General features: G+C 34.4%; 1 protein-coding gene across 1 annotated transcript; it reads right to left on the bottom strand.

Annotated features, from left to right (window-relative positions):
• Positions 1-755: 755 nt before the first annotated feature.
• On the bottom strand, positions 756-10,928 carry LOC110873397 (prolycopene isomerase, chloroplastic). The gene is made up of 13 exons (XM_022122314.2): positions 10,145-10,928; positions 8,073-8,279; positions 7,863-7,962; positions 7,557-7,639; positions 6,747-6,803; positions 6,516-6,668; positions 5,808-5,886; positions 5,550-5,698; positions 5,046-5,180; positions 3,539-3,652; positions 3,202-3,312; positions 2,551-2,659; positions 756-950 (listed from the first exon to the last, which is right to left on the bottom strand). The coding sequence occupies exons 1-13, from the start codon at positions 10,742-10,744 to the stop codon at positions 877-879; spliced, it is 1,971 nt and encodes a 656-aa protein (XP_021978006.1). The 5' UTR covers positions 10,745-10,928; the 3' UTR covers positions 756-876.
• Between the last annotated feature and the right edge of the window lie 468 nt (positions 10,929-11,396).

Consider the following 11,396-nt stretch of genomic DNA (forward strand, 5'->3'; position numbering starts at 1 on the left):
GTGCATCCGGTACCGGTGCAACTTTTCCCTGTTTTTCGGTACTGGTACTTTCGGTACCGAACGGGTACCGTGCTCATCCCTATCGCAGATTGAACCTTACTAGACGTAATGTATTTTTTTTTTGTGTGTGGATATTGTTTTTGTCATGGCACGACCTTTTTTTGTTTTTTCTTTCGGTTGTTATACCGAGTTTTGGTACCGTATTAATCCTGTTACAAAACGAAACGAATCGATAATGTTTGAATTCCCCGCCGCGTAGCGCGGGGAATTTCACTAGTTGGATAAGTTAGGCAAGGAGTCAAAATGAAAAGTCAAGGATATAAAGTCAAGGTGGTGCGTTAGGTGTGATTGTGTGAATCCCTTTATTTATGGGGATCTAGAAGAACATTAAAGTAATCTTCAAGAACATGCAAAGGAATTTATATAAATAATATATAATGTAAAAGTGGTATAACAAAATATTAAAAAGTGGTAGAAACACTATTTTTTATTATAATTTTTTAACAAAAGTTGTAATTTCTTAGAAAGTTTTTAACAATAACTAAATTTATTTACTTTTTTCTAAAGTTGTTATATATAAAAAGAATCAGAGCTAAATCATTTTTAATATTATTGATTTTTTTAACTTTTTTTTTATATAAGATGGTGTTGTGTACATTGTAGGTTTACATTACTGATTTTTTGCATTACTTTTTTTTATAAAACTCCTATCATTATACATAAAACTAACATTTTATATTTTTATGTATAAACTCTATCAAAAATAATCCTTATATATTCAGTAATACGTATTTTAAACCGTAGGGAAAAAAAAGTAGTGATCCTCGATATGAACGTATACACAGATATTTTGCATGATTACATTTAGAAAGCGTGTTACGCTAACGACCTCAACCAACCCAGAAGTCCAAGGAGCCCGGCGTCTAATACTGGTGACCTCTTTTCAAGTCCTGCATACAGAATACGGGCTTAGTAACTTTTAGTCACGATTTAAAGCATACCGACCCATTTACTTATAAATGAGTTGATTCAGGTAATGATTTTCTCTAACGGGTCAAATGGGTATAATAATAAACAAAAACAGGTCAGAAGTCCGCCCTATAAGTGTGTTTAATAAAGCATACAACCTCTTATATCGTGATTTGTTAAAAAAAAAAAAAAAAAAAAAAAAAGAGGTTATTATTTATAGAGTAAATTGCCAAAATCGTCCCTGAGGTTTGGGCATGTTTGTCATTTTCATCCAAAACAACTTTTTTGTACAATATAGTCCTTCACTTTTGGGTTTTTTTTGCCATTTTCATCCAAACATCTAATTTGCTTTATTTTTTCCATCAAACATTTGGTCCTTCGGATGAAAATGACAAAAATTCCCAAGGACGATTTTCGCAAAAAAGTCAGACGTTTGGATGAAAATGACAAAAAATCCCAAAAATTAAGGACTATAGGGTAAAAAAAAAGTTGTTTTGGATGAAAATGGCAAACATGCCCAAACCTCAGGGACGATTTTGGCAATTTACTCTTATTTATATGATGTTATAACTTATAGGGTAAAGTTCTTGTACAAATAATCTTAACATACTAAACATACAAATTGAAGGAAAACTCAAAAAGACAAGGTGGCATTTTTGTAATTATCAATAACTATCAAAGTTACTCTACAAATATACCTAAAAAAACCTAACCACTCCCCCCACCCCCAAAAAAAACCTAAACCCCCCACCCCCCAAAAACTTAAAAAAAACCTACCCCCCCCCCACCCCCCAAAAACCTAAAAAAAAACCTAACCCCCCCCCCCACCCCCAAAAACCTAACCCCCCCCCCCCCAAAGCTAAAATGCTAAAAACTAAACCCCCCAAAAAACCTAAAAAAATAAAAAAAAACACACAAATTATTTTATTTTATTTTTTTAACATTTTTTATTAAAAAATCGCTACTTTTAGTAGCAGGCAAAAAAAAAATTATTATTTTATTTTTTTTTTTTTGCTAACGAAATGTAGCGATTTTTTAATAAAAAATGTTAAAAAAAAAAATTTGTGTTTTTTTAGGTATTTTTGGTTGTAACTTTGATAGTTGGTGGTAATTACAAAAATGCCACCTTGTCTTTTTGGGTTTTCCTTCAATTTGTATGTTTAGTATGTTAAGATTATTTGTATTTGATCTTTTGCCATAACTTATAATCATAGTTGATATACAAACTATGCATAAATAGTACAAAACTTTCGGACAACATGTGTTTCGGGTCAAACCCACCAGCACAAATAATTACCAATTTTGACCCGTTAACCAACTACGCCTGATAAGTCAATAACAATGTATCCTTTGGGCTACAAAATCCACAAATTTGCGGGTCACAAGTACAAACGCCTTACAAGAATTGCTTATTGTTTAGGCTCGGGTAACCAAAATGGTATTGAATTCAAGTAATACGAAGAAAAACTGCAACTTAGTTTTAGACTTACTTAGTTTGAAACCTACTAGTAAACGAGTTTTTTTGTTAATAAAACTAGCAATAAATATAAAAATAATAAAACGAATTCGAATTACACTTACCAACATCTGCAGCTACTCGATGTGCACACATTACACCGGAGAAAGCAACGGCTATAACACCTTGTCCTGGAAAGCAACTATCACCCACACAATATAGACCACTTATAGCCTGCGCAATTCAATACAAAAAATCATGTCAAAAACAAAGACTCGTGGACCAGAAAAGTCATCATCATCATCATACTCAGTAAATCCCACCAATAGCAAAGCAAAGGTAGGGTCTGAGGAGGGTAAGATGTAGACAGCCTTACCTCTACCCCGTAGGAATAGAGAGGCTGCTTCCGGTGAGACCCCTGGCTCCATAGTAGTTTTGCATCAAGCCTTGGACATAAGGCACATAACACTCAGCAATTAAGACAAAGGCCGATTAGTGCATGTGCCCTTTTGTCTTTCAGCTATCAACACCACCACATGATGCATGATTAACCGTCCTCAGCTTTTAACGTTATTTTCACGAAATTAGTAAAATAACATTAAAATTAGTGCACTTTCACTTTTGCCCCCCGAAAAGTCAAAACTGTATATCCGATCAACGTATGTAGGAGGTAATGTGCATTTTATGATAAAAGCACAACTTATATATCCAAACACTAAAACCTGATCTAAGATAAATTTGTCCAAAACGCAAATCCAAACACACGTTTAACTTACAGTGGTATTAAAAGGCATTCCCAACAACCCCTTAGGTACGCTACGTGGCATGGGCCCGTATGTACCGCTATCACGGGCGAGATACCGTCTGTGTGTCTTTGGGGTGCCCACCTGTTAAATATTTGAGAATTGTTAGTCATTTAACTTTTCCATTTTGTGAGTCAATAAAATGGTCAAGTTTGACGGACTCGGAGCTCATCCCATGTACATGAGGTAAAGCACAAGTTACAACTATTTGAAATGATCACGAGTTTCCCAAATTCATATGAAAATCACAGAAAAAAATACCAATAATTTTGTGAATGTTTATCTATTGCATTCAAGTGGAAATGAATACCTCTTTAAATTCGATGGACGCTTTGAGGCCCGGAAATAGTTTATTTTCCAGTCTGCTAATTATTTTGTCGGCAACAAGCTCCTTCTTTATCTCATAATCTTTTGTCGAAAGCCCCTATTTTTCCCCAAAACAACATAAAATATAAATTATATGCCGAGTGAATATGTAAAATTTAAAAGGAAAAATTACAAGTTTTGTCCTTAATCTTTATACCACTTTTCAGGCGGTGTCCTTTTTAACGAATGTTGACAGGCGGTGTCCTTTACTAGGTATTTTGTTGCAAGTTTAGTCCTTTACACCCAACCCAGTTAAAAAACCCTGTTAATTGTTGGGTGTAAAGGACTAAACTTGCAACAAAATACCTAGTGAAGGACACCGCCTGTCAACATTCGTTAAAAAGGACACCGCCTGAAAAGTGGTATAAAGATAAAGGACAAAACTTGTAATTTTTCCAATTTAAAATGTGTGTATTCATTCTTAAAAGATTCTAAGCTGAATTAGTATTTTCTACTGTGATACATAAGATTCATCTCATTTTGTTATTACCAAAGAATATTTTAGTTTTTCACATAAGGTATTGATTTTGATTCCCATGGGCTTTCGTATCAACGGCCGTTACTCATAAGGGTATATTAGACAACTTACTAACAATCAAACAGTTGTAGATTCAAATGCTACTACGTGAATATATATATCTAATAAATAAGTAACTGGTTACACCACGTGTCACAATTTTGTGAGCCCAAGATTCTTTTCCTGCTACTCTTACTTCACCCCTACGTATTTTATTTCTTAACTGAAAATAGTTAATGTAAAAAAAGTAAGGCAAATTGGAAATAAATAATCCCACCTAACTCAATTTGGCCGATAATAATCCCAAGTCAGTTATTGGCCGATAATAATCCGAACCGGTCAATTTTTTTTGTAAAATAGTCCGCCGTTAAAATAGCTTAACGGAGTCAAGTTTTTTTCCGAATTACAAACCGATGCTTTAGGGCTTTTGATTAGAACGAGGATACGAGTCGATTGATGTAAAACTTACCACGAAATACTGCCCCAACCCACGAAACCGGTGCTTCAGTTCGGGTGTTTAAACTTCCAATTAACAACAATCAAGCCATTTCGAGCACAATTTCGAGGTAAGTTTTACATCAATCGACTCATATCCTCGTCCTGATCAAAAGCCCTAAAACGTCGGTTTGTAATTCGGAAAAAAAAAACTTAACTCCGTTAAGCTATTTTAACAGCAGGCTATTTTACAAAAAAAAAAAAAAAAAAAAAAAAGATTGACCAGTTCGGATTATTATCGGCCAATAACTGACTTGGGATTATTATCGGCCAAATTGAGTTAGGTGGGATTATTTATTTCCAATTCGCCAAAAAGTAACCATATTTTATCTCAAAACATCGTTTTATAATTCCTAAATCTTCATTACTAAGTAGTAACTATTTAATATTTTCTACACGGGTTTCTAACCTAATTATTAGTTAATAAAAGAATAAATACCTGCCAATCTTCTATGGAGGAAGTTGTAAATATGTGAAGAATATGGCGTCCTTTTGGAGCCAAAGATGAATCAAGCATAGTTGGGATGCTCAAAAATATACTCCCATAAGGCTCCTCTAAGTTTTTCCAATCATCCTACACAATTAAAAAAATAAATAAATAAAATTGTATGGCAATTTTAACCCATTTAAAAGTGGCTTATGTTTTATCTCTAAGTGTATTCCAATGGTTAAAAATCTCTTAACTCACTTTACAAAAAGGTTTAAACCGTTAAATAATTTTTCTAGTTGAGTAGCTTTCGCAATCATATTAAGCAAATTATTTATTACTAAAATTCAAAATATTGATAAAAATGTATTTAATGGTCAGTTGAACCCGACCCATCCCATTTTGATCCACACTTACAAATGACCCATTTTATTACCCGGCCCACCCATTTTTAGTTACCACTTGTACACATGATAAAAAAAAATAAAAAAAAAAAAAAAAAAAAACTATGAGTACCTCAAGAACAAAATGATGGCAATCCGTATCCGGTGGCAAAACCTCGGCTTTGACCCCCATGTGAATAGAAAGAAAAGAAGGGGCTTTTACGTAAATTTTTTGAAATTTTTCTTCTTCTTTTGGCAGATCCTGCTTTTTCAAAAGTTTGCCTAAAATACAGAAAGCATATAATCAAATTATTTAAATTACCATGTATACAGAATTAACCGAAAGTGTTAATCAAAATATAGGGAATAAAATATTCGAGTGAAAACTAACCGAAAGTATCCCATCTTGTAGCATTTGAGATTATGGTTTTGGCAAAGAATTCTCTTCCATCTGATAATTTCACTCCTACCTACAATAATGCAAAAAAAACGCGTAAAATTAGATTATTGTTTTGCTCCTCATGATAGTTGTAGCGTTTTAGTTGACATTAAATGACTAGACTACCCTTCACTAAACACAAACATTGGGCAAAAAGGACAATTCAACTAGAATTTTTTTTTTTTTTTTTTTTTTGGAAATGGACACTTGGAAAGAAATGGCCTTCGATAAAGACAAACAAAAGGAAACTTATGGACCCGAATCAACAATATCAATTTATTTGTTTTGATAACAAAGAGTAAATAAATCATTTTAACTAGAAAACTTTCTTGACATTGAAATTAAAAAAATAAATAAATAGAGGAACGTTATGGATCCCAAACAATGCTATAAAGTGACTTGTAACGATTATAAAAAGAAACTCGATCATCTTAATTAGCAAACTTCTTGAAATGGGAGAATATACTTGTAGTTGTTACAAAGGGCAAACCGGTCATTTTAGCTAGGTAACATTCTTGAAAGTGAAACTAAATCTACACTATTAGCTTATTTGTAATGATAACGAAGGTCAAGTAGGTCATTTCAACCAAAACTTTATGCCAACTAGATGCATATATTTTTCTACAATGTCATTAATATCAATAATTAAGATAAACTCACTGCCTTCCCGTTGTCAACGATAATACTTGTGACATTTGCCCTGTAAAGTATTTCACTTCCTTGGTCAACTAAACCTTTTGTCAAAGACTTTGCAATCTCTCCGACCCCACCAACAGGGTAATTAATGCCCCCAAAATGCCGATCACATAAAACCTAATGAAAGCATAAAATCATAAACGGGGGTATACAATCGGAAAAACAAACCAATGAAAAGGGAAGGTTGATGTTTACCATGCTTGCATTAATCATGGGTGTTTGTAAAGCATTAACCGTGCTCACAATGAAACACTGCAAGAACCAAACCGTAAGTATTTCAAAGAAAAAAGTATCGGTCATAGTATTCCGAAACTTATAGGTGGCAATATTAATTCATTTACTAATGGGTTGATTTGGGTTGTATTTTATCTCATAAAAGTCAAACTAAAAAAGTTAACTAAAATGGGAATGGGTCAAACGGGTTGGAAATCGGCAAACACATATCTTTAATGCGTTTAGCCTGTCAACCTCTAGAGATCTAGATATCATTGTAGTTTTCAGTCATGATTAAGAGTAAAGTACACGGATGGTCCCTGTAGTTTATCAAATTTTTGGATTTGGTCCATAGCTTTCTAAAAGTACACGAATGGTCCCTGTGGTTTGCACTTTGTAACGCATTTAGTCTCCAACCAACAAATCTAAAGGGTTTACCATGTCCAAGTTAGGGATTAAATATGTTACAAAGTGCAAACCACAGGGACCTTCCATGTACTTTTGGAAAAAGTTGGGGATTAAATGCGTTACAAAGTGCAAACCACAAGGACCAATTGTATACTTTTGGAAAGCTAGGGACCAAATCAAAAATTTTGGCAAACCACAGGGACCATTCGTGTACTTTACTCCATAATTAATGTAGTGATGATCTATAGTTAAGTAAAGAGAAGTGTTAGGAGGTTAACCCGACTTGTTTTAACATGTACCAAAAATCACATGTTTCAACCCGTTACCCAACCCTCCTGACCCGCCCATCTTGCCACATCTACTTGGAAGACAGTATTGACCCACCTCCGCATCTATGAATGAGAGCACTTCAGGATCTTTTATGTAATTGCGAGCAATGGCTCCCGCGTTTTGTGGCAAATAATAAGCTACAAAAGACACCAATAAAGTATAATTTGAGTTAATTTAGTTTTTGAACAGAAAGAAACCAACGGTTGAATTTTGTATTAAATGTGGGGCCGTAAGATGTCCTTTTCGCGAGTCTTGTCTTCATCTATCGAAACTAAATGGGACCCACACTCATATTATTAGTTTTCTCGGACCATATAGATAGGACCAAAAGAAAACGATAGATGCACACAGAAAACGTACCTAACGTCAAGCATTCGGCAGGCTTTTTAAAAAACTGACCAAAGAGGTATAAAGGTTCTTCAAGGGACTTGAGTTCCAACGAATTCAACGCGTTAAAAATCTGTTTAATACCAACAAAAGTAGATTTTAGACCGTTTTGATTCAAAACGAAGGTGAAAAGGAACAACAAGTAGATATTTGCAGTCACCTTAAACAAAAGTCAAAACAGACCTTCCAACATTCGTTGTAGAATTTGAGAATTCCTTCTTTTTCGTGTGGGAATTTACTTGTGAGTTCGGAAATGAAATCGTCGTATTCTCTGTGTACTTGAACAGAAAGGTTATTCGGTAGATGAAAATGAACAGTGGTTGGATCGGGTATCACCTCCATTTTACACCCCACCGCCGCCAATGCTTGAGTTATTAAATTTAAATTTCCCTATAACAAAAGAAAAAAATTGTTAATTTTATATTGTTCACATTTGAACTCATTTTCAAATATTTTTTAAAGATTTGTTTTCATTTGAGTCTAATTTCATGTCTAGATGGAAGGAATTTATTACATTGTAAATGGTAGTTAAGATATTATCAAGGCGCATACTGTACAAAAAAGCGATATCAATACTTGAAGTTGCAATAATCAGTTTAGATAGCTTCACAAAAGTTTTAATTTTTTATTTTATGAACATTTACGTTCGAAACAGCGAAGAATAGGGCTGCAAACGAACCAAACGTTCGGCGAACAGTTCGTGAACCGTTCGGCGGGAAGTTCGTTTGTGTTTGTTCGTTTATTAAACAAACGAACACGAACAAGAAATTTCGTTCGTTTAGTTAAATGAACAAACATGAACAGAGGTCGTGTTCGTTCGTTTATGTTCGTGAACGTTCGGTAATGTGTTCATTTGTGTTCGATAGTTCATTAGTGTTTTTAGTTTTTATATTTATTTAAATACTTAAAAATTCTGACAAATTAAATATCTAATAAGTGTTAGTGTATTATATATTCTATTCATGAACAATTGTTTGTGTTCGTTTGTTTCCATTTGTGTTCATGAACATTAGTTTGTGCTCATTTGTGTTCCTCAACGTTTGTTTTTGTTCCTTGCTTAAAATTAACAAACAAACACAAACGAACAAGAACAAGTTCATTTCCTTAACAAACGAACACGAACATAAAATCTCGTTCGATAAGTGTTCGTGAACCGTTCACGAACACATATATTTCTTAACAAACGAACATGAACAAGGTCTTGTTCGTGTTTGTTCGGTTCGTTTGCAGCCCTAGCGAAGAAATATGTAAGAAGTCGCAAGAAAACCTATGGGTGAGTTTAACGTAATATAACTCGATTATCCTAAACTTTAAGCAACTAAACATCTTATATTCTTATTACTTATTATTATTCTTTAACTAACAATAATTACTTCAAATACACACATCCAAAGTCCAAACACTCCTAAATCATAGTTGTTACAGCGAATAGCGGACGATAGCGCCAAGCAACCTGTACGCTACGAGCGATAGCGACGAAATAGCGGGCACTATTTTATGTTTAGCGATACACTTGAAGAAAATTTTAGAAATATTTTATATGTATATTACATCCAAATACGTTGTTTCTATATGTATATTTAACCCAAAAAAAAAACCTAAAATCCAGCTATTGTATACCTATATTTTATCGCTATTTATATTAAAACCAAAAAAAACACCTGAAATCCCGCTATTTACTCGCTATGGAGGCGCCAAAATCAGATAGCAATGAATGAGCGCTTCACTACGCTATTCGCTATAGCACTCGCTATGAGCGCTATTAACAACTTTGTCTTAAATTGACGTGAAATATGTCAAATGAACACAATAAAGATTCAATCATGGCAAAGAGTACTAAGACCATGTGTAGTGGGGCATTATGGGGCATTATGGGGGCATTATAACAAAAAAAAACGCCCACTCTTCCATTACATAGGGCATTATGGGGCATTATGGGGGAAAAAATTTGCTTGGGCATTATAATTATAACGCCATTTTGCACTTGTTAGAGGTATGACTTGAGTTGACCCACCAATGAGAAATCACTTTGTTTTTTTGTTTTTTTTTTAAGGATTGAAAGGGGCATTATCCCCACTACACCACTTTGCCCCATGCTGACTGGGTTGCCACGTGTCGGATAATGCCCCATGGTGGGGGCATTATAACAAGTTACCACTACACATGGTCTAACAATTGACAACATAAGTAAACCTACTTAACACGAGTAAATCATCCGATAACCGAATTAAACAAAACACGAAATAACCAAGTACCTTATCACTGAACCCAAACATCACAGAAGAACCAACATCAAAAGTATACCCATCTCTCTCATAAAACCCTGAACTCCCACCAGGAATCACATACTTCTCAAGCACCAACACCTTCGCCCCCTTCACCGCCAATTGTGTCGCCGCCACCAACCCGCCAATCCCAGAACCAATCACAATTGCATCATAACCACCCTTATTCCTCCCCTCTACCACCTCATCTTTCTCCACTACTTTACTAACATCCATCACTGATTTAACCCTAACAGACAACAAATTCTTATTCCTTTCAACTGTTCTAAACAAACCCACCTCCTGATTACTGTAATTTTTAAACTTCAAGGGTCTGGAACAAGAAAGACTCTGTTTTGAGTCTTTTGACCATCTGGGTCCATCAAGAACAGTGCAAGTTAGGGTTTTTAAGGGTGCCAAACAAGAAATTACCTGCTTTATGCATCTGGGTTCATCAAGAAACCCTGAATTGAGTGAATTCCCCAACTGGGTATCCTTAAAATCAAGAAAAGATTGAGAATTTGGAAGCCTCATACTCATCTTTCTTGTTTTGAAGTTGGTGAAACTACCCAATTGAGTATTTGAAAGCATTTTTGAAGGTGGGTTGAAGACAAAAGTGCAATTTTAGAGGCAATTGGTTGGGTGGTTTGGGATTAGTGGCATTGGATGATGATGATTCCAACAAAATACATATTGATCCGGTAAGGAGATGAGACAAAATACCAAAATGTCGCCAAAGTTGGAATCTTTGAAGTATTAAGAGTACACTTTATGGGCATCTTAACTTATTAACTTATTTCCTTCTTGAAAAGATAAAAAAGGACTTTTAGAGTGTTTGGGATTGTATGTGATGTGAGGCAAGAAGTCAATAAGTTAGAAATTCTGACTTATTAACTTCTCAAAGAAGTTGAAAAGGAGTTTTCAAAAGGAAAGCCAAACATGCCTTTTGTGTTTGGTTTAATTTGGGATGATTATTGTGCAACTATTATTATAGCCTTTCTTTTTAATTGGTTTACACTTTACACGCACACACATGTTGTGTTGGAGCATTCAAATCCCTTCCCTTGTATTGTATTACTTGAAACTTTTATAGGGTTTGTGTTAAATAAACTCATAAATCAACTTTTTGTATATTATTCGATTGCTTTGAGGGTGTGGTCCGTTTTCAGTGTTTGGTGTAACATTACGCCGCTTTACCTTTTTGAGTTTAAAGACATCTTCGAAATCCACAAGTTCAGTAAGC

The sequence above is a fragment of the Helianthus annuus genome, chromosome 8, assembly GCF_002127325.2.
Source record: "Helianthus annuus cultivar XRQ/B chromosome 8, HanXRQr2.0-SUNRISE, whole genome shotgun sequence".
In the NCBI taxonomy this organism is placed as follows: Eukaryota; Viridiplantae; Streptophyta; class Magnoliopsida; order Asterales; family Asteraceae; genus Helianthus; species Helianthus annuus.

Bases quoted from the DNA above. Each gene is read 5' to 3' on its own strand.
- LOC110873397 (XM_022122314.2), bottom strand. From the start codon at position 10,744: ATGCTTTCAAATACTCAATTGGGTAGTTTCACCAACTTCAAAACAAGA. The intron at 7,963-8,072 runs GTCTGTTTTGAC...GGTATTAAACAG, and splicing joins TCTACAACGAATGTTGGAAG to ATTTTTAACGCGTTGAATTC. The intron at 3,313-3,538 runs GTATTCATTTCC...AATATTTAACAG, and splicing joins CGTCCATCGAATTTAAAGAG to GTGGGCACCCCAAAGACACA.